Below are 18,218 nucleotides of genomic sequence, written 5' to 3' on the forward strand. Positions count from 1 at the left end.
CGCCGGCATGCTTCCTCAACCTAAAAGGACATACAGCCTGGTTCATTGGCACTAAACAGGGGCAAGATGCAGCACTTTACCCAGAAGATTGGAACTCAGAGGGGTTATCGGGGAAATGCATGTCTTCTGCGGGCAAACAGATCGTAGGGCGAATGTGTCGGCTAATATCTCGAGCTATCAGGAGGACCCCCCGCCCCCGGACCCAATGATGGTGCGGGGTGCGGCATCTTATCTTGGTCCTTGTTCTCTACTTTTGAGAAGGACTTAGATAGCATTGCGCAGAATGAGATATCAGCACTCCGTAAAGCCTTTCATGATCGGAGTCACCTCGCTGGACATTTAAGCTCTCATAACTTACTTAGGAGTTGGTCAAGAAGGGATACTTGGCATTTCACGGATTCCTTGCTTCCCGACCGGATGCCAGTGATGAGGAAGCGTGGACATCAAGTCTCCTTTACACCATGCCAGTGATGAGGAAGCGTGGACATCAAGTCTCCTTTACACCAGGGTTCACCTCCCTCCGACGCTGACTAACACTCGATGAAATAGAGCGAAACTGGGCTCAAAGCCCGCAGCTCAATCCCCTCGAAAGTCTCCCTCGGCCGATGAATTCATCCTCTTTACTCATACAAATGAGGACCATCTATCAATAGCTTTCCCCAATCCTCAACCAAAATAGCACAGGTGTGCTTGACCTGCCACATACGAGTCGCTTTTCTTGCGGCTTGCCATCCCTCACGACGCAGCAACTCAAATGAGTATTTGATGGTGACGCAGAGTTGATGTTGGGACAGCAACTCTGGTGAGAGGGGCCCAATCGCCACGTTCCAAAATGAGTAGTCAGGAAACTCATGCATGGGTAAACGAGGCAAAGGTCCCGAGTCTCACCTACCTCGCTTGGCCGCGGCTCATTGGCACTATCACGCGATGGTGGCTAGGATGGCTTCATTGCGCCCAGCCTTCGCATGAGGAAGGAACCAAGACTTCGGTTCAATATGCTTACCCGTCTCGTCTCTTTCCCCGAGGGACAAGACACCTTTGGGGACCTTTTGTGAAGCAAACTTTTCAGCTGATGATCAGCGAGGTGCTGATTTGTTGATGTTCCCCGTCGCTCCCGAGAGACAAGCTGAAATCCAGTCTTGCCATGAGAAGATGCTGCCTGACGAGTCCGCAAGCGCGTCTAACCCCTGAGTGTCATGCAAACTCTGCGCGGGATGAGGATCATATTCCTTGTCTTATATGCAGCCTGGAACTCGGTTACAACCGATGGAAGGGTGCCCAAACCTTGCCATGGTTGCACCATCGGCATCAGATCTCACGTACTAGACTGCAGCTCACAACTGCTATCGAGTTCAACAGATGATCCAGAGGCGATCATGAAATTTGCTCACTCGGAAGGTCAGATCATATTGCAGCGAGATAACACGAGAACTCTGACAACATGTCGTGAGAAGGCCGCGTGGTGCTTAAAGTGTTCGTTGAGGCACAGAGGGCAAGAGCAATGCAAGGCGTTGAACTAGACCCAACGCCGTGTGCATCTCGGAATGGACACTTACAACGGGAGAGGCGCCTTTGTTCGGCCGCAGTTGTCAATAAATGCAAAGAGTCTTCCAACTTTGCCAGGGTAGGTGAAGTCGAGATGCAGCTTGTCCCAAATGAAGGATCACCGCCTTGCCAACTTGCACTGCCAGACATGACCAACTTTAGGCATAAACGGCAACTGGGGCAATAGACACTTTCTCTTTTGAATCAAATAATGGTTGTACGTATTTGAGCGCAGAAAAGTGCGACATGAAGTACACGGGCAGCGACATGAAGATGAGGCAGCAATTACTATCGAGATCATAGATGAGACGAGGTTCATGACTATGGTGTCCAGGTGTCATGGTTTGGGTTTGTACATACTTCCCTAAAATAAGGTAATTCTCATCAGATGGTACCTTTCGGGGTATACCTGATGGTCTCGCCACTATTTCAATGATGCAGCATTCATACCCATTGAGTTGCAAGAAGTCATGATGTTGCAGCATGAGGTGTAGTGGGCGTGAAGAGGTTCGCCCGCAAAACTCAAAAGATGCCCCACGGGATAAAACCGGGTCCCAACGCCAAAATTTTCCCACTTCGAGTCTTCGACATCTTGTCCTCAGATCGCGTCATCGGCCGAGTGGACCACAAACAGAAACTATGACACAGAACTTTTCGCACCAGACCACTGGGACTGCGGGATGGGAAACCCTTGTGCTTGTCCCCTGACAGTTCGAGAATAAGAGCTAGGATCTTGGGGGCCATGTTGGGGGTCCAAAGAGGGTCTCGAAGACTCCAAGAAGCCTTCCAAGAAGCTCCAGATGCTCGCAGCTCCCTCATTCATGGTCTCTCACAGGTAAATCTCGCAAGCGGATACTCTCGGCGCACCACTGACGGTTAGACTCTTGAGTCTCCAGAGCCTCCTAATCCTTGTATGTCGGGACAGTGACCTTTGGGACTTTTTGTTTTTTGGCTCGGCATCATGTTCGTTCGTATGTACCAGGGTGCCTACTAATGCGGCGCAACCTCAACTGCTCACCCCCAAGACGACAAGCCGATTCCACCCAGACGAACCTCTCGCCACATGGCGCCAATTCGGTGTAAATAAGACGTGATCTCCTTGGCGGGGCCAGCTCTGCGACAGACATAAAGTCTTCTGGCAGCCTTCTAGTTTCGTAGTTCTTTCGGATCGTCTTCCGTTCTCCAGTCTTCCGTCTCCATCTGGTGTCTTTTCCTGGTGTCTGATCGTTTACATCCACGACGACAGGATCAGTTCACCATCATCACATCGTCAAGATGTCCAAGCTTTTGAACAAGTTTGGCGCCTCGTCGTCGGCCACTGCCGCCAACGGTGACCACAGCAAGCATGGCGATCTCCCTGCAGCGACGACCTACGACAGCGAAGTTGGTGAGTCTTCTTTGTGGTGATGGTCGTGGAGCGTCCTCCGTTGATCGAGTTCCGCCGCACAACCGTCAACTTGCTAATCAACCATCCCAGGCCGCATCGAGCACGCCCGCGAAAACAAGCGAAAAATTGGTGTCACCACTGCCATCTTCCTCATCGTCAACCGTGTCGTCGGCACCGGTATCTTTGCGACACCCGGTACCATCTTCGCACTCTCTGGTAGTGTCGGTCTTTCGCTCTTCATCTGGGTTGCCGGCATGATCATCGCCCTCGCTGGTACCGCCGTCTATCTCGAATGGGGAACCGCAATCCCCAAGAACGGAGGAGAGAAGAACTACCTCGAATACGTCTTCCGCAAGCCCAAGTTCCTAACCACGGGTCTCTACACCGGATACGTCATCCTGCTCGGCTGGGCTAGTGGCAACTCTGTCGTCTTTGGCGAGTACATTCTGCACGCCGCTGAGGTTGAGGTCGACCGCTGGAATCAACGCGCCATCGGCCTGGCTTGTATCACCACTGCCTTCTTGATCCACGGTCTCGCCCTCAACTGGGGTCTGCGCCTACAGAACCTGCTCGGAACTATTAAGCTGTTCATCATTGTCATCATCATTCTTTGCGGCTTCATTGCTCTTGGTGGCCACGTCAAGCTGCCCGAGGATCAAAAGCCCAAGAACTTCCAAAACGCATTCGAGGGAACCACCGGCAGCCCCTACGGTGTCGTCACTGCTCTCTATAACGTCATCTGGAGTTACATTGGATACAGCAACGCCAACTATGCCCTCAGCGAAACCAAGAACCCCGTCCGTACCCTCAAGATCGCCGCCCCCGTCGGTATCATCACCATCTCCATCCTTTACATGCTGGTCAACGTCGCCTACTTTGCCGCCGTCCCGAGAGAAGAGATCCTTGAGGGTGGTCGCCTTGTGGCAGCATCCCTTTTCCGTAATGTCATGGGCGGCACTGCCGAACGTGCTCTTTCTGTATTCGTCGCCCTGTCCGCCTTTGGCAACGTTCTCAGTGTCATTTTTTCGCAAGGACGTCTCGTCCAGGAGCTTGGCCGCGAGGGTATCCTGCCTTGGTCCCGCTTCTTCGCCAGCAACAGACCTCTCAACGCCCCCTTGGCCGGTCTCTTTGAGCATTGGCTGATTTGCGTCATCACCATGCTTGCTCCCCCTCCTGGTAAGAAAACTTAATCGAGCTCTGTGTCATGACGCATGCGTACTAACACATCTATAGGCGATGCTTACAACTTCATCCTCAACCTCATCAGCTACCCCCTTGCCATCATCAATGTCTTCGTCGCCGGCGGTCTCGCTTACCTCTACCTCAACCGCAAGGAATGGAACTGGAACCCTCCCATCAGCGCCAGCCTGCCCGTGGTCATTTTCTTCATGCTCAGTAACGTCTACCTCGTCATCGCACCGTTTGTGCCCCCCGAAGAGGGCCAGAACGTTTACGAGAGCCTTCCCTACTACCTTCACTGCGTCGTCGGTATCGCCATCATCGTGGCCGGTGGTCTCTACTGGGTCGTCTGGGCCAAGATCCTGCCCAAGATTGGCAAGTACGAGTTGGTTCGCGAGACTGTTGTCGATGAGATTGATGGCTGGGAGAGGAATGTGTTCTTCCGCAGACCTTATGGCGAGTCTGTTCCATCGGAGCGTCATGTTGGGTCTCCAGAGCCTGAAGTTGCCAAGTGAACGTCGCTTGCCGCTTATTCTGACTAGGCCCTCTTACCATACATCGTTTTAATTATACCCTAGAAGCAAAATCTACCATTTAAATGTCATGCATGCTCTTTCCCCAGCCTTGTCAGTACACTGCGACTGTGAGTCAGTAAACTGCCTCGGATGCTGAACTTCTGCGGCTTATTCGATAGTCGCTGGCAAATGTGTATATTCTTGGTACATCATGTCAGCAGTCACCCAATGAGACACTTCTACGAAGCAAAAATATGCACGTAGGATACCTTTCAGGCCACTTACATTTTGTCCTACCCACCACTCATCAGGTGGGTGGGGATAGTCGACATGTCAGAAGGTAGATGACTAGGTATGTTGAAGAGGCAGGCTGGTACATAAATATGCGGTCGGGATCTTCTCAACTTGGCATGGCTTCTCTATCTCTCTCTCATTTCCTCTCTTCTGAGCAGTCTCGGAATCTCTCAATGACGTCCACACAGCCTGCTTCCCTGGATCATGTTCTCCAACAACTCGCCAGCAACCTGACCGAATCGAATCGAACTCTCTCTAACCAGTACAATATTGGTCAGCTTCAATCAGAGCAATGCAATACTACAACTTCTTCACCGTCCAAATTTCACAACGACTCGGGAGGTTTGACGCAGCCAAACGTCACTGCTGCAACAGAATTTTGCGCAACATCAACACGCTCCTCTATCCCCTGGACCCGGAAGACCACTCCCGAAAACGTTTCGTTGGACATTTTACAACCACAAGATATCACAGAAAGACCTATAGAGCCTCTTCCACAGCAGGAACGCGTCGTAGGGGAAGGACCTACAAATTTTCATGAATGGATCGCCGGTCGCTTATCTGCCCTTCAATCCTTGAAGGATCTACGCCCAGACCTCGACTGGCTCTTCGATGATCTCCTACTGGGGTTTTCGACCTTAAAACTCAACTTGAGGGCCGTAGACGCTCCAGACTCCATGCTTCTCAAATACACGGAATATCCCGGCTGTCAAGTCTTTTGTAAACACGATTCTCATTGTCATGGGACCAATTACCAGCTTATGGGCATCCCATCTCTCGGTGGGGGCAATGCACGCCGGCTCTACGATTACGCTCTTGCTAGGATTCGTGAGCTTTCCCAGGCTAGGTTCGAGAGAATTCTTCACAATGACCACCATCTTTTTCTACCGGCTACAGTGTCATCAGGTTCCAGATATGTATGCTCTCCATCGGGGATTCTTTAGCTCTCTGTTGACTGAACATCTTTAAGGACTAATAACGCTTCAGGATTACACAGAGACATCTCTGGGAAAGATCTGGTATAGTTGTCGTTCTCGCACCTGAACTCTGCTGTGGGAATGAATAATGACAAATTTCAACCGTATAGGGTAGTGAAGTCGTGCCGTGTGCTCAGAAGGTCCACGCTGAGCATCCCCGTCTTAGCCTGTTTATTAAGCTGGCTCTCACTGGTGGATTATGACCAGGTCATTAGAATTCTTTCGTCTTACACCCTTCCTCATCATATCCTCTGCACTCCACGGCCTTGGTGGCCAAAGCAACCTCGGCCACCTTTCCCAACGAATGATGAAAATGAATCCTTGACTTTCATCTTCCATATGAGCTATTGGGTTCCCACGATACACTTCTCGCTCTACGACCACCACGATTCACAACCCGACGAAGAAGGTGTACTGATTAGCAGAGAACTTGGTAGTATCTTTGGGGCGCAAGGGCGTAGAGCCGCTGCCGCAATGAATCCCATCTCATATATGCTGGAAGAGCAAGAATTGCGTCGGCGAAAACTCTCACCCATCCAAGATCTCCGCGGCTTTCTTTTAGGTAATCGGCTCGCCCCGCTGATTTGGGTGATAAAAGCCATAATCTACCCGATAGTATTGTTGGGAACGCCTCTCTGGCTACCAACGAGAAACACAATACGAAGAATAGAAGCCAGGAGAAGCCAAAGTCTTTTGAAGACGATACGTTCACGAGATATGTCAGGGACCGAGTGGGAAGCGGGTATGACGGTGATGGAAAAGTGGCAGCGAATTATTTCAGATCAACGAAGGTCCACCGTCCTCGAAAGAAGATCAATACTGGTGATGACCCTGGAGCAGCCGTCACCTGGGGCAAAATACACTATGGTAGTATTGTCTGACGACGATCTAGAGCCCGCTTCCCCTCCGGAGGCACCCGATAATATGAGGTCCGGAAACCTGGAGCCGATATACGCTGCCAGACCCTCTGGCTTTGACCACTACCTAAATAAGGTTTCAGCTTTGATGAATATCTGGGAACAGCATTGGCATGAGATCTTGGATACAATTGAGACGGAGATATCTATACAGGTTGGTACACGACACATCCCATTGCAAATGGCAACCTTTAGTCACCCGTCATTCATTTTGCTGTTTCTTCACTTTCCGCTACTGCAACGAATGGGAAAGGGTTGAGGGGTTCGCTGATCTCCGAATAGATGCATGAATTCCAGGACAGAGAACGACTAGATCAGCTGATGTTCGACAAATCGTTCGAACTTTCCAAAAAGTACTTTTCAGTGCTTAAATTCCTTGAGCTTGCTTCAAAGTCTTCGGAAGATCCAAAATCGAATTTTGAAGCAATGCGTGGCCGATTCGATGCCGTAATGACACGATCTACTCGATACCCAGACCTAGAAGGATACGACACCACGAAGGGGAACTGGGAGCGTGTCACACAATCTATAAGTGAGGTGACCGGAAAGCTTCAAAATCGTGTTGATCAACAAACGAAAAGAATTAGGAGCCATCAAGAGAGTGTAAGTTGGCATTTTGGCTTAAGCCACTCACGCTCTTGCCTAACTCGTACAGGTTTTTAACGCAACATCGCTTCGGGAAACAAATAACGGCATGGCACTGAATAGATCGGTCTATGTTCTCACAGCAGTCACAATTCTGTACACTCCTGTGGGTTTTATGGCGGTACGTAGAAGCTTCGGTCTGGAATCTGTCGCTTGATCCAAAAAGCTGACTGTGTCGACAAGACCTTTTGGGCTTTACCATTTTTGAATAGCTCCTCCCAAGATGGGCAGGCAATAGAGCCTCGCGGATTTCGGGCAAGCTTTGTCATAGTTCCTTTTGTCACTTACCTTTTGTCGCTCCTGGCTTCGCTCTTTTTTATTTCTTTGCGTTTCCGCAGGACCGTAGGTCGTTTATATCAAGACTACCTGCCGTACTCACACGACGCGTTTGGCGTCTTCAAGTTCCTTTGGCATGGCTTTTCGAAATCTATTGCGTTCGGTAGTCTTGCACTTTCAGCCTTTTTCCGAACACCAAGACAGTCGCACGACGAGGCATATCTGAATGTATGAACAAGTTAAAATGTAGCCTTTTCTATCACAAGTTTGACGACTATATCTAGGTGATGTCTCAGGGAATGAACCCGGTCTTACTTTTCCGCCAGACTAGGAAGTTCTTCTGGGCTCTCAGGGAACTCTTGGGGCACATTTTTCTGCTACATGTTTTCTTATCTCAACCCCGTTGAACTTGTATCTGGTAAACTAGGCGTAGGGTGGTCCTAGCTATCTCCCCATGCTCTCTTGTGTGCTCTACCTACCTAGCCATAGGAAGACGAGCCAATGTATCGGTTATATGTTCCATTTCTTTGCAGAACTGAGTCTCGTCTTTGCCGGGGTTTTTGAGAGAATGCATCTGAAAGTTGACCTGATTGTCTTCGTGACAATTACCAGTGCTCACGCACGGAATAGCCTTTTCTTTGACGCCTTGCAGCACCAACACTTAGTGAGATATGTCAGCCAGCAGATCTTACACGAAGCATCACTGTAAAGTTATCGGAAAGACCGATTTACCTGCACTGTCATTTGTACGCTCGGATCTGAACTTGAGGCAATCCAGCAGTCGGCATCGTTTTGGCCGGACCCAGCAGGGCAGGGAAATCCGCCAAGCTTGCCCTTTGCTTCACAGTCTGCGGATGAGTCCTGAAGAAAGCAAGATTAGATAAATTTGTGAAGCGTGGCAGCTTCATATTCGGACTAACACAGTTGACTGTCTCTGACTGGCATGTCACAGGTGTGATACCGTTGTTCTGGGCAAGCGATCCTGCCGCGAGGAAGGAAAGCAGCGCGATGCTTACGGCGAATGAACGCATGGCCTTCTGGTCTTAGTCTGGGTTATTGACGGTGTCTGGTAGAATAATCTTAGGTACTTGGCTGAGTGCCTTGGCTGAGTCGTAACCCTAAGTTTCAGATCATTCTCAAGATTGTGTCAATCAGGCGCATTCCGTTGGTGGATTGAGAACCTCTTTATCAACAGATTTCGGACACTTAAGGTTGTGTCTAGATATTGCGATCTACGTCAACGATGCTAGTTCGGGGCGATCTGACGTCGTTTTAAAACCAGAGACTTAATCAATTACTGACAGTGAGCTCATGAGCAAGCCCCAAAGGGACGGCGAAGCCTTCGTAAGGCTGCTGGATATTATAGAATATTCTTGATGCCAAGAGAGTTATCAATCGTTCTAAGGCTTAAGCAGGGGCCCAGGTATGAGTTTTCTGAAAGGTAAGTCAAACCCCCCACTTCCCGGCACCCCCCTGTTTCTGGCACCCACAAAAACGCGAAAATCCACCACAACGCAATGCCCACCCCCAACCTCCTTTTATCACAACATTTTCAATTCGAGTCCAAATGGGCTCATTTTTTGCACATACCTTCTTCTATATCTAATGCCTCAATATACCGAAGATCAGCTTCGTCAGGCTCTCGAGGACATCTCAAACGGCAAGAGTCAAAAGAGAGCCTCATTGGAGTATGGGATACCACGATCAACCCTCCAACTACGTCTCCAAGGTGGTCAGACTAGGAAAGTGGCTTTGCTGACTGGCAGAGGCTGTCTCCTGACCAGGAGAGTAAGCTGGCACAATGGGTTCGCATTCAGGCTTCGCTGGGCCTCGCACCAACGCACCAACAGGTGAAGGAATTCGCAGAGCGAGTTCTGGCTGCTGCTGGGGATACCAAACCATTAGGAAAAGGCTGGATCTATGCCTTCGTGAGAAGGAACCCTATCATTAAGGTTCAGAGAAGTCGTTCCATCGATTCTAGACGCGTTAATGGGGCATCTACTGAGGTCATTAGGAACTGGTTTAAGTTCCTTGCTATCCCTGAGATCAAGGACATCAAACCAGCCAACAGATATAATATGGATGAGACTGGCATCCTCGAGGGTCAGGAGCTAATGGGTTAGTGCTGGGCATGGCTGAGACGACGTCTGTTCGCAAGAAACAACCTGGGTCGAGGGCATGGGTCTCTATCATTGAGTGTATCTCAGCCTTGGGTAGGGCACTTCGTCCTCTTATCATTTTCAAGGAAGACGGTCCAACAACAGTGGTTTCCATTACATCTGGTTCCATACGATGGGTGGGAGTTTACAGCAACAGATAATGGCTGGACTACAGACTTAACTGCCATTGAATGGTTAGAGAAGGTGTTTATCCCACAGACTATGCCCGAGGCTGAGGGCGAGGCTCGACTGTTGATTGTGGATGGGCATGGAGTCATACGACGACAGACTTCATGTGGAATTGCTATATTAACAATATCCATTTACTGTTCTTACCACCACACTCCTCTCATGTCCTCCAGCCACTTGACCAGTCTGTCTTCAGCCCTGTTAAGTCAGCCTATCGGAAGGAGCTCGGTTACTTGTCTCAATGGAACGACTCTACCATTATAGGTAAAAGGAACTTCCTGGACTGTTACCAGAAGGCTCGACTTGCTGGTCTATCAGTCTCGAACATCAGAAGTGGTTGGAAGTGGACTGGTCTACACCCTGTAGCGATGGTTAAGCCCCTGATGAACCCTATGGTATTACCTGAGCCTTCTGCTAAGCCCACCACACCCAAACCAACCAGTCGGGGCAAGCGATGCCATAATGGTCAACAAACTACCCCTGTTGAGCCATGGGATTCTGCTCTGCAGTGGTCTGGTCGACACCAGGAAGCTGGCAGAGCTCAGCGGTCAACTGCACTTATACACCCAACTCGACAATGATACCAGCACTCAACGGCTGCTGTTCAGGAAGGTGAAAAAAGGCTTCACAGAGCAGGCCTGGCAACTGGCAGCTGCCCAGCAGCAGCTGGCTCACCTGAGGGCCAAGTTACTTAGGAAGAGGAAGACTGTTCAGATCGATCCCAACACGAAGTTTGCGAACATCAGGGATATCCATCGGGCTCAAATCGAAGCGGGTGAAAAGGAGGTTATTACGGCTGAATCCAGCGACTCTGAATGCCCTAGTGAGGCTGGCAGTTGTATTGTAGTGGGTGTGGTTGAGGATCAATAGTTAATAGTAATGAGGAGGTTGGGTTGTGATCCCATCGTTTTTGTGGGTGCCAGAAACAGGGGGGTGCCAGGAAGTGGGGGGTTTGACTTAATTGGGTGAGTTAGGGACGGACATCAACTTTAAGCTCGGTTTCGGTGGACGGAATTCTTCTTGAGTCAGATATCCCCAGTATTTTACTATAAATGACTTTTGCTTGAGCCACGGCCAAGACAATGCATCAGCTGATAGCCAGCAAGTGTCGGAAAGGCAGGCGTTCCCACGAATTCTCGCGCTGATGGTAGAATGGGTCAACGGCTTGAAGGCTCTGATTTTTAGGTACCGGATATCGTGGGCAAGAAATGGGCAACAGGGTGATCTTCCCGTACCGACTAGGTGTACTGAATCGATGACTCTTAAGCTCTCTTCTTCAAAGGCCAGGCGAATGCTCCCAACGAAGAGCAAAGCATGAAAGAGCCCAAGAACAAGATTAGCGACTCATAACGGCCCATCCCATACCCCCCGCTCACTGGCTTGGTCAATAATCCAGCAGTAATCGGGCCAGTGGCCAAGTTCCCGATGCCCTTGCCAAACGCCATCATGCTGTACACAGGCTGCGGGTCGTCGGAAAGCATCGCCCCAAACTTTGGCCAGTTGATGAGGAAGCCTCCAGCAAACATGCCAAAGACCAGTGAAAAGATGACTAACAGCGGCAGAGAATGGGCGAATCCCCAGAGAGTGAAGGCCGCCACCGCCGATGTAAAAGAAGAGATGAAGATGAGCATAAAGACGTTATTCGTGTGGTCGGAAAGCCATCCGAAACCAATCTGCCCGAAAACGGTTGCCAAGTTGTGCGCTGCCAGGAGAAGTGCTCCCATGGTACCAGAAAGCCCGATGGCACTAGCGTAAGAGGGCAGATACAAAGACGGAATGTAGTAAGCGAAACCCTGGAACAGGTTCGAGAGTGCGAAGCAGTAGAATAGGGGCTGTCTCAGGAAGCTGACGTCGAACATGCGCATGGCACCGTGAGGTGACGGTGGCAGTCGGCCCTTGATCATGTGTAAGATGGGCGCAACTCCAAGGAACTGAGCGACAGCTACAGCCCGGAGTGTAGTCTGGTATCCATACTTGGACAGCAGTAGTTGCAGCAGGAAAGGCAGCCCAACGCCGCTAAACCCGCCACCGGCGTAAAGAACGCCGTATGCAAGTCCGCGCCGGGCGACGAACCACTCGTTCAACATCCGCAACACCGGGAAGTAGAGCATCAAGAATCCAAATCCGTACAAGACACCCTGGGTCGCGATGAGACCCGCGATTGAAGTGGCAAAGGACGCGCCGACCAGAGACGCAACGCACATTGCCCAGCCGACGACGACCATGTGCTTCTGGTAGCGGTGGAATCTTTTCACCACAGGCGCAGCGAGGGGCGCTCCGAGGAAATAGATACTGGTGGATACCGTGCCAATGACAGCGATATTGGAGTCACCCTCAAATTGTGGTTGAGAGGAATAGTATTCCTGAAAGACACCAAAGGTCAAGGGAAATCCTGGCAAAGTTAGTGACACCGCCCCGTAAGACTCTTCCGGAGAATTTAAGAAATACCCCATAGAAGTGCCTCAATAACAAAGCTGGAAAGCAAAAACTTCCATGCTGCAGCGCCCTTGTCTGTCGGCGGCATAGTGTGGATCAAGGTGTTTCCGTCTTCCTCGTCACTCTGCGGCGCCGAGGCGACCGCGCCGGAGTTCGGCATCGGGCGCAGTTCAACCGACATCTTGACTGAAGCACCGGAGCGTGAAATGTTCGTCGCTCAATACAGGCCTTCCGTCGAAACACTTTCGAGATGCACTTTAAATTTCCTCTCATCCCCCGTGGGGTAGCCTAGGTTTTTATGACAAAGAGTCTTTAAAAACCGACACCGGTGCCGGACCGGGACAGCTTCCGGTTGTGGGGTAGCAACACTGGGTCAAGAGTCATTTTCACATGAAAGGGCGCACGCCTTTCCTAGTTGGTGAGGTACTTTGGCCGCTTCGAGTTATGCGGTCTAATAAGTTTTGTAAAAGTAATCGTATTGTGCGTAATAGGATTGAAGTCTTGGGCCTTCTGTTCTTCGTGTCCTCTACCGCTGTTTGTCGAATTTTGTTACGATAGTCGTCGAAAGTGTTGGTGAATTCAATTTCTCTAGAGTTGAACAGAACTCTAACTTCGAACCAGAAAGTCTCCCTTATCACGTCTACCACCAATTGACTATTCTAGCATTATCTCGACACTCCCTACTGTGAATTATTTTGATGAATATCTGAAACATCTGCCCCTGAAGCATGGTCAGCATAGCTCTTTTAGGTCGGCGGCGGACTTTGACATTTTACTTGACAAACGCGTTCTGCCCGTTAATAGAGACACGACTTCACTCTATTTAAGCAGCAAGTTTTGGAGGACACTTCTGAGCGTTGATCAACAAGATGGTGTGCTCTGAATCATACTGAGTAATTGACTCTGCGTGCCTCCAATTGGTTGAAACATGAGTCCTACAATCCTGCAATGTGACCAATGTAGTAACGTAAGCTCGCTGGCCGACATGACGCATTGGACCCTGATTCTCCCGGCGCAGGGGTCCTTGCACTGTCAAACGACGCCCTTTGGAGTTCTCCCCAATGAATACCGGAGGTATTACATCCACCAAATCCTCTTATCAACTCTCATGATTTGTTTGATACTTTTTCGCGATACAGAGTGCATTGGAAAATAAATAGAGAAGCGCACACCTTGGTTTCGAGCTTCGAGCTGCGCAAGACGCGCGCATCCTGATTAAAGCATTTTACTGCCGAGTCATTTGCATTTTGCAGGTTTCAGTACAACTTCACAAGTCACATCTAGTACTCCATCGCCGCAACAACATCCCATCGAGTACTTCAACCTCAGCATGACAAAGACCAGCCTTTTCGAAGACTATGTGGTCACCGACAGAGGCGGCGTGATCGAAAATCGACACGCAGTCCACGCTGCAGTCGTCGACGCCAGTGGCAAAATCCTCTATGCAGTCGGCAATCCCTCACGAATGACGCTGGCTCGCTCTGCATCCAAGCCAGCGCAAGCTCTCGCAGTGCTTGAAACCCCAGGTTTCAACAAGTACGGTTTCGATGGAGCTGATATAGCTCTGATGTGCGCATCTCACAACAGCGAAGACCGGCACGTCTCGAGGGCAAAGTCGATGTTATCCAAGGTTGGGGCGCAAGAGTCAGACTTGCGGTGCGGTGGTCACCCTTCGATCTGCCCAGTCGTGGATAGGTCCTGGATCAGGGCTGGATATACGCCAACCGAGATCAACAACAACTGCTCTGGTAAACATGCGGGCATGTTGGGCGGCGCGAAGGCTCTAGGTGCGAGCTTCGAAGACTATCACCTGCCTAGCCATCCGATCCAGGACAAGGTGAAGCAGGTTGTTGAAGACTTGAGCGGACTTAGCGGTGACGAGATCAGGTGGGCAGTTGACGGCTGCAATCTTCCTGCACCTGGGCAACCTCTCTATTCAATGGGCCGCATGTATGCTGCCTTTGCCGCGGCCGCAGATGCTATTGAAGAGGATGAAAGCGCTCAGCTCGTGAGAGTAAAGCACATGTCCGATATCTACAACGCCATGGCGACGTATCCCGAGATGGTCGGCGGAGAGGGGCGTTTCTGTACTATCCTCATGGAAGCGTTCGAAGGCAGTCTGATCGGCAAAGTTGGTGCAGACGGATGCTACACCATTGGTATCCGGGCATCAGAGTCGACGAAGGAGCTTGGTGCGGAAGGAGCCATTGGCATTGCGGTTAAAATCGAAGACGGAAGCCTCGAGATCCTCTATGCTGCGGTTCCTGAGATACTGGATCAGCTTCGAATTGGGACGCCGGAGGTGCGACGTAAATTGGCCAGCTTCCATCACTTGAAGCGTACCAACACCATGGGCGTTGAGACGGGTCAGGTCTCACACGCCTTCAGCGTTCGCCGTGTGGATTGAGTTGTATTACGGGCCCTTTGCGGTGGAAGTGAACTTCTCAAAATGGTTGGGATGAAATGATGATAGTCATAGAGGGTTGCTTTCTCTTACTGGATGATAGACCAAGATAGATGAGTTCATATTACCAAGCAATTGCGGGGTGACTCACTTTCACCTATGATGAACATGAGTACTCAGTGAAGTGAGGTGGTATTCCGATGTCTTTCCTCCATTGAGTGAAACCAGCGGCCCGGGTTTAAGCCTGGGGATGCAGAATCTGAGGGACTGAAGTTAGGCCGACTGAAGTAAGCAAAGCTTAGCAATCACGTACCAAAACATGTGCGCCTAGCGCTCACTGGCACTGCACTGGAATGCCCCTCGTCTTATTCCCGTTTGCTGCGTGCCTGGGCGAGTCGTTGCATCCCCGCACGCCACGATACATGAGGGGCCACTGAAGACCAAAGTAGGGTAAGTGATGTAGTAATTACATGTGTCTTTGTTCTGAGTGCCAGCATAAACTGGATCATACCCTGTCACTTATAGTGATAACACGTCCACACGATCAGCGGTCTTTTCTGCGACCCTCGTTGATTCGCAGTAATCTAAGGGTCTGGACTGGCGAATTTCAGGTGTTAATCATGGTCGACGGGAAAGCCTCGAGACTACTGCCAAGCCCAAAGGGCTTACTTGGGCCATGATGCTATACGAAACTCGCAGATGATCTATATATCCAACGCTCGCCCCTCATCCGGTTGATTCTATTTCTTCTTCCATAATCACATTGTTTCCGACTATTTATTACACAGTACGTCGTCGAAATTACCTCATTCACATCACACATCATGTCTTCCATCGCCAGAGACGACAAGACCTCACCGTCATTCATCCCTCTTGCCGGCGTATCTCAGGACGGCTGGTCAACGGAGAATGAAGCAACGGCAACGTGCCTCTGTGGCGCCGTTCAGCTCTCGTTTGTAAGATTTCACATCAATTCATCTCATGACACCAACCCAAAGCCCCAGAATCATCGCACTAACTACCAGACCCCTCTCAGCCAACCCAAGGCCGCGGCCTGCTCAATCGCTTCATCTGCCACTGCACTGACTGCCGCAAAATCTCCTCCTCAATGTTCTGCTCCAACTTCTCAGTTGCCGACAGCCACCTTCGCCACATCCGCGGTAAGGAGAACCTAAAGTCCTTCAGCCAGTCCCGCACCATCGCGACAGGCAACGACATGGCGAACCACTTCTGCGGCACCTGTGGCACGCTCATGTACCGTGTCAGCTCCGGTCTACCAGGCATGAGCATTCTCAGGCTCGGGACTGTCGACGATTTCCGCCTCGTGGAGACGAAACTGAAGCCGCAGGTTGAGCAGTTTATAGACACGCGCGCATCTTGGTTGAAACCGGTCGAGGGCGTCATGCAGTTGGATCGGATGCTTACAGCAAAGGACATAAAGAGTCTTTTATAGATGATCCATGCAATTAGAAATACTTAATGCTGTTCAATCCGAACATCCGTCTGTACTGAAATAAAAAGGCGGCAGCCTTAGAAATCCAGGCCAATGGCGAATTTGTACACAAAAGTAACAAAGCCCGCATCTCCCAGTGGTATCATACTGCTACATACTCTTCCCTGTCCACGATTTCACCGGTCCTCTGATTCTTCAGGTAGAAATGCACCTTTTTCCTTGGGGGGATCGTGGCTTCCGGCGGTTCTCGAAAGTTCATCGCGACTATTCGCCTCTCTTCCGGCACGAATCCACCACCGCCCTCATCAGAGACATCGAAGGCGTCCGACTCGATGATATCGCCGAGAGCGATGTTATGCTCAATCTCGACCACTCGCTTTGCGATAGACCATGTCAAATTCCTCTCCCAAATATTCCTCCCAGGCTGCATGAGCTTCTTCATCAACCTCAGGGCCTCGAGTCGCAGTCTTAGGTTGCGGCACCGGATGACCACCATGAAGAGGAGAGAGCTATATCCGAGCTCGAGGACGCTTTCGGTTCCCCAGCCTGCTGAGGACTTTGACGCCTCTGAAGAGCCTTCCGCCTGTAATGCAAGAACGATGATGGCACGGAACTTGTCCGTGTGCGCATCGTACACGCACTCGCCTTCGTCTTTCTTTTCAGAAGCCAAGAGGGCAATCCTGGCCACGAGGTAACGAATGTCTAGTAACCGTATCATGTCCTCCTCCTTGCTGGTATACCTCTCCTCTTTCTTCATCTCCCAGTATGCCTTGTACCATGCATCTAGATCAATGAGGATGAATTGTCGAAGCCATTTCGCGTCTGGTTCCGGACCTTCCTTCCCGGTTTCAAGCCAGCGGTCGGTAATACACGCACATTCCATGTGCCGGACAAGACGTACGTGAATTGTCAAGAGTCGAGCGTGAGCTTCTGCGACATTCTGAATCCGTTTGGTCGAGGTCGATAAGGGCTGGCGCACTGTTGGAAACGTCGTTGGGTTGATGCCATATCGGTATGGCGCAATGCTAAGCTGCCGCATGACCGGCGTGACGTGGTTCCGCAGAAAGTCGGATTCGTTATGTATCTCATTCAGGATGTTGATCCCGTGCCGGCAGTGAGTAGTCGCGTCTTTTGGGTTCCGGCGAATCAGCTCTATGCAGATGAAAAGCACACAGACGAAGAGAATCAGCGCGCGGTCTGTCGTCGTTCGGAGGAGCTTGATCGCCTCGTTGTAGTGCCACACAGCAAAGGAGCTTGCTTCCCATGATCCGTTGCTGAATGTCTCGTACACGGAGCTGAGCGCCAGCACAGCATGGCTGGCCACAGGTTCTTGGTCCGACATTTGCATCACGACATTAGTCCAGAAGTATGAGTTGAGGGACCCAGCAAACGCCGGCGCTGTGACCTTGCGGTAGAAGTCCATTGTTCGCTCGGCATAGACGATGCTGGCTCTGGTCGGCTGTGTAGCCCGAATCGAAGATACGTTGTTCACGGGGCATGATCTGAAGAGTTGCGCCCAGGAGTACGTCGTCGTCGGCGGAGAGATGTAACCGTCACATTTGCGGCCAGTGGAGATGCATCTCGCGCAGGATGGACGCGCCTCGTCACATTTGATACGTCGGATCTTGCAGGTCGTGCAACCCGTCTTCACTCTTTGTGTCCCTATTCGGGCCATTGCGATGGTCGGCTCAAAGGTTGACTAGATGGCCGTGACACTTCAGGCGTGAAGTCATTCCATTACATCCAGCCGTTTCAACTAAGTCGTTCAACGAGAGGTGCGAGATCGGTCCAGCCGAGAACACAAAGAGTGATAATGCGGGGGAGACGGACTCGCTATATCAA

General features: G+C 50.8%; 6 protein-coding genes across 6 annotated transcripts; 3 read left to right on the forward strand and 3 right to left on the reverse strand.

Moving 5' to 3' along the window:
* Positions 1 to 2,553: 2,553 nt before the first annotated feature.
* On the forward strand, positions 2,554 to 4,626 carry HER10_EVM0004266 (amino acid permease; the record flags this gene model as incomplete). The annotated part of the gene is made up of 3 exons (XM_035473916.1): positions 2,554 to 2,932; positions 3,023 to 4,108; positions 4,166 to 4,626. The coding sequence occupies exons 1-3, from the start codon at positions 2,821 to 2,823 to the stop codon at positions 4,624 to 4,626; spliced, it is 1,659 nt and encodes a 552-aa protein (XP_035335921.1). The 5' UTR covers positions 2,554 to 2,820.
* A 3,820-nt stretch (positions 4,627 to 8,446) lies between these two features.
* HER10_EVM0000979 (uncharacterized protein) lies at positions 8,447 to 8,766 on the reverse strand (the record flags this gene model as incomplete). Its single annotated transcript, XM_035470743.1, has 2 exons — positions 8,447 to 8,596; positions 8,656 to 8,766. 2 exons carry the CDS (start codon positions 8,764 to 8,766, stop codon positions 8,447 to 8,449), a joined length of 261 nt encoding a protein of 86 aa, XP_035335613.1.
* Positions 8,767 to 11,085: 2,319 nt separating this feature from the next.
* Positions 11,086 to 12,700, reverse strand: HER10_EVM0004046 (monocarboxylate transporter; the record flags this gene model as incomplete). Its single annotated transcript, XM_035473704.1, has 2 exons — positions 11,086 to 12,475; positions 12,532 to 12,700. 2 exons carry the CDS (start codon positions 12,698 to 12,700, stop codon positions 11,346 to 11,348), a joined length of 1,299 nt encoding a protein of 432 aa, XP_035335898.1. The 3' UTR covers positions 11,086 to 11,345.
* Positions 12,701 to 13,849: 1,149 nt separating this feature from the next.
* Positions 13,850 to 14,926, forward strand: HER10_EVM0009125 (uncharacterized protein; the record flags this gene model as incomplete). The annotated part of the gene is made up of 1 exon (XM_035478624.1): positions 13,850 to 14,926. One exon carries the CDS (start codon positions 13,850 to 13,852, stop codon positions 14,924 to 14,926), a length of 1,077 nt encoding a protein of 358 aa, XP_035336356.1.
* A 570-nt stretch (positions 14,927 to 15,496) lies between these two features.
* HER10_EVM0011780 (uncharacterized protein) lies at positions 15,497 to 16,376 on the forward strand (the record flags this gene model as incomplete). The annotated part of the gene is made up of 2 exons (XM_035481201.1): positions 15,497 to 15,879; positions 15,960 to 16,376. Exons 1-2 carry the CDS (start codon positions 15,748 to 15,750, stop codon positions 16,374 to 16,376), a joined length of 549 nt encoding a protein of 182 aa, XP_035336611.1. The 5' UTR covers positions 15,497 to 15,747.
* A 142-nt stretch (positions 16,377 to 16,518) lies between these two features.
* HER10_EVM0013314 (C6 zinc finger protein) lies at positions 16,519 to 18,051 on the reverse strand (the record flags this gene model as incomplete). The annotated part of the gene is made up of 1 exon (XM_035482676.1): positions 16,519 to 18,051. One exon carries the CDS (start codon positions 18,049 to 18,051, stop codon positions 16,519 to 16,521), a length of 1,533 nt encoding a protein of 510 aa, XP_035336746.1.
* Positions 18,052 to 18,218: the final 167 nt, after the last annotated feature.

Source organism: Colletotrichum scovillei (assembly GCF_011075155.1).
Source record: "Colletotrichum scovillei strain TJNH1 chromosome Unknown Contig00003, whole genome shotgun sequence".
NCBI classification, from domain to species: Eukaryota; Fungi; Ascomycota; class Sordariomycetes; order Glomerellales; family Glomerellaceae; genus Colletotrichum; species Colletotrichum scovillei.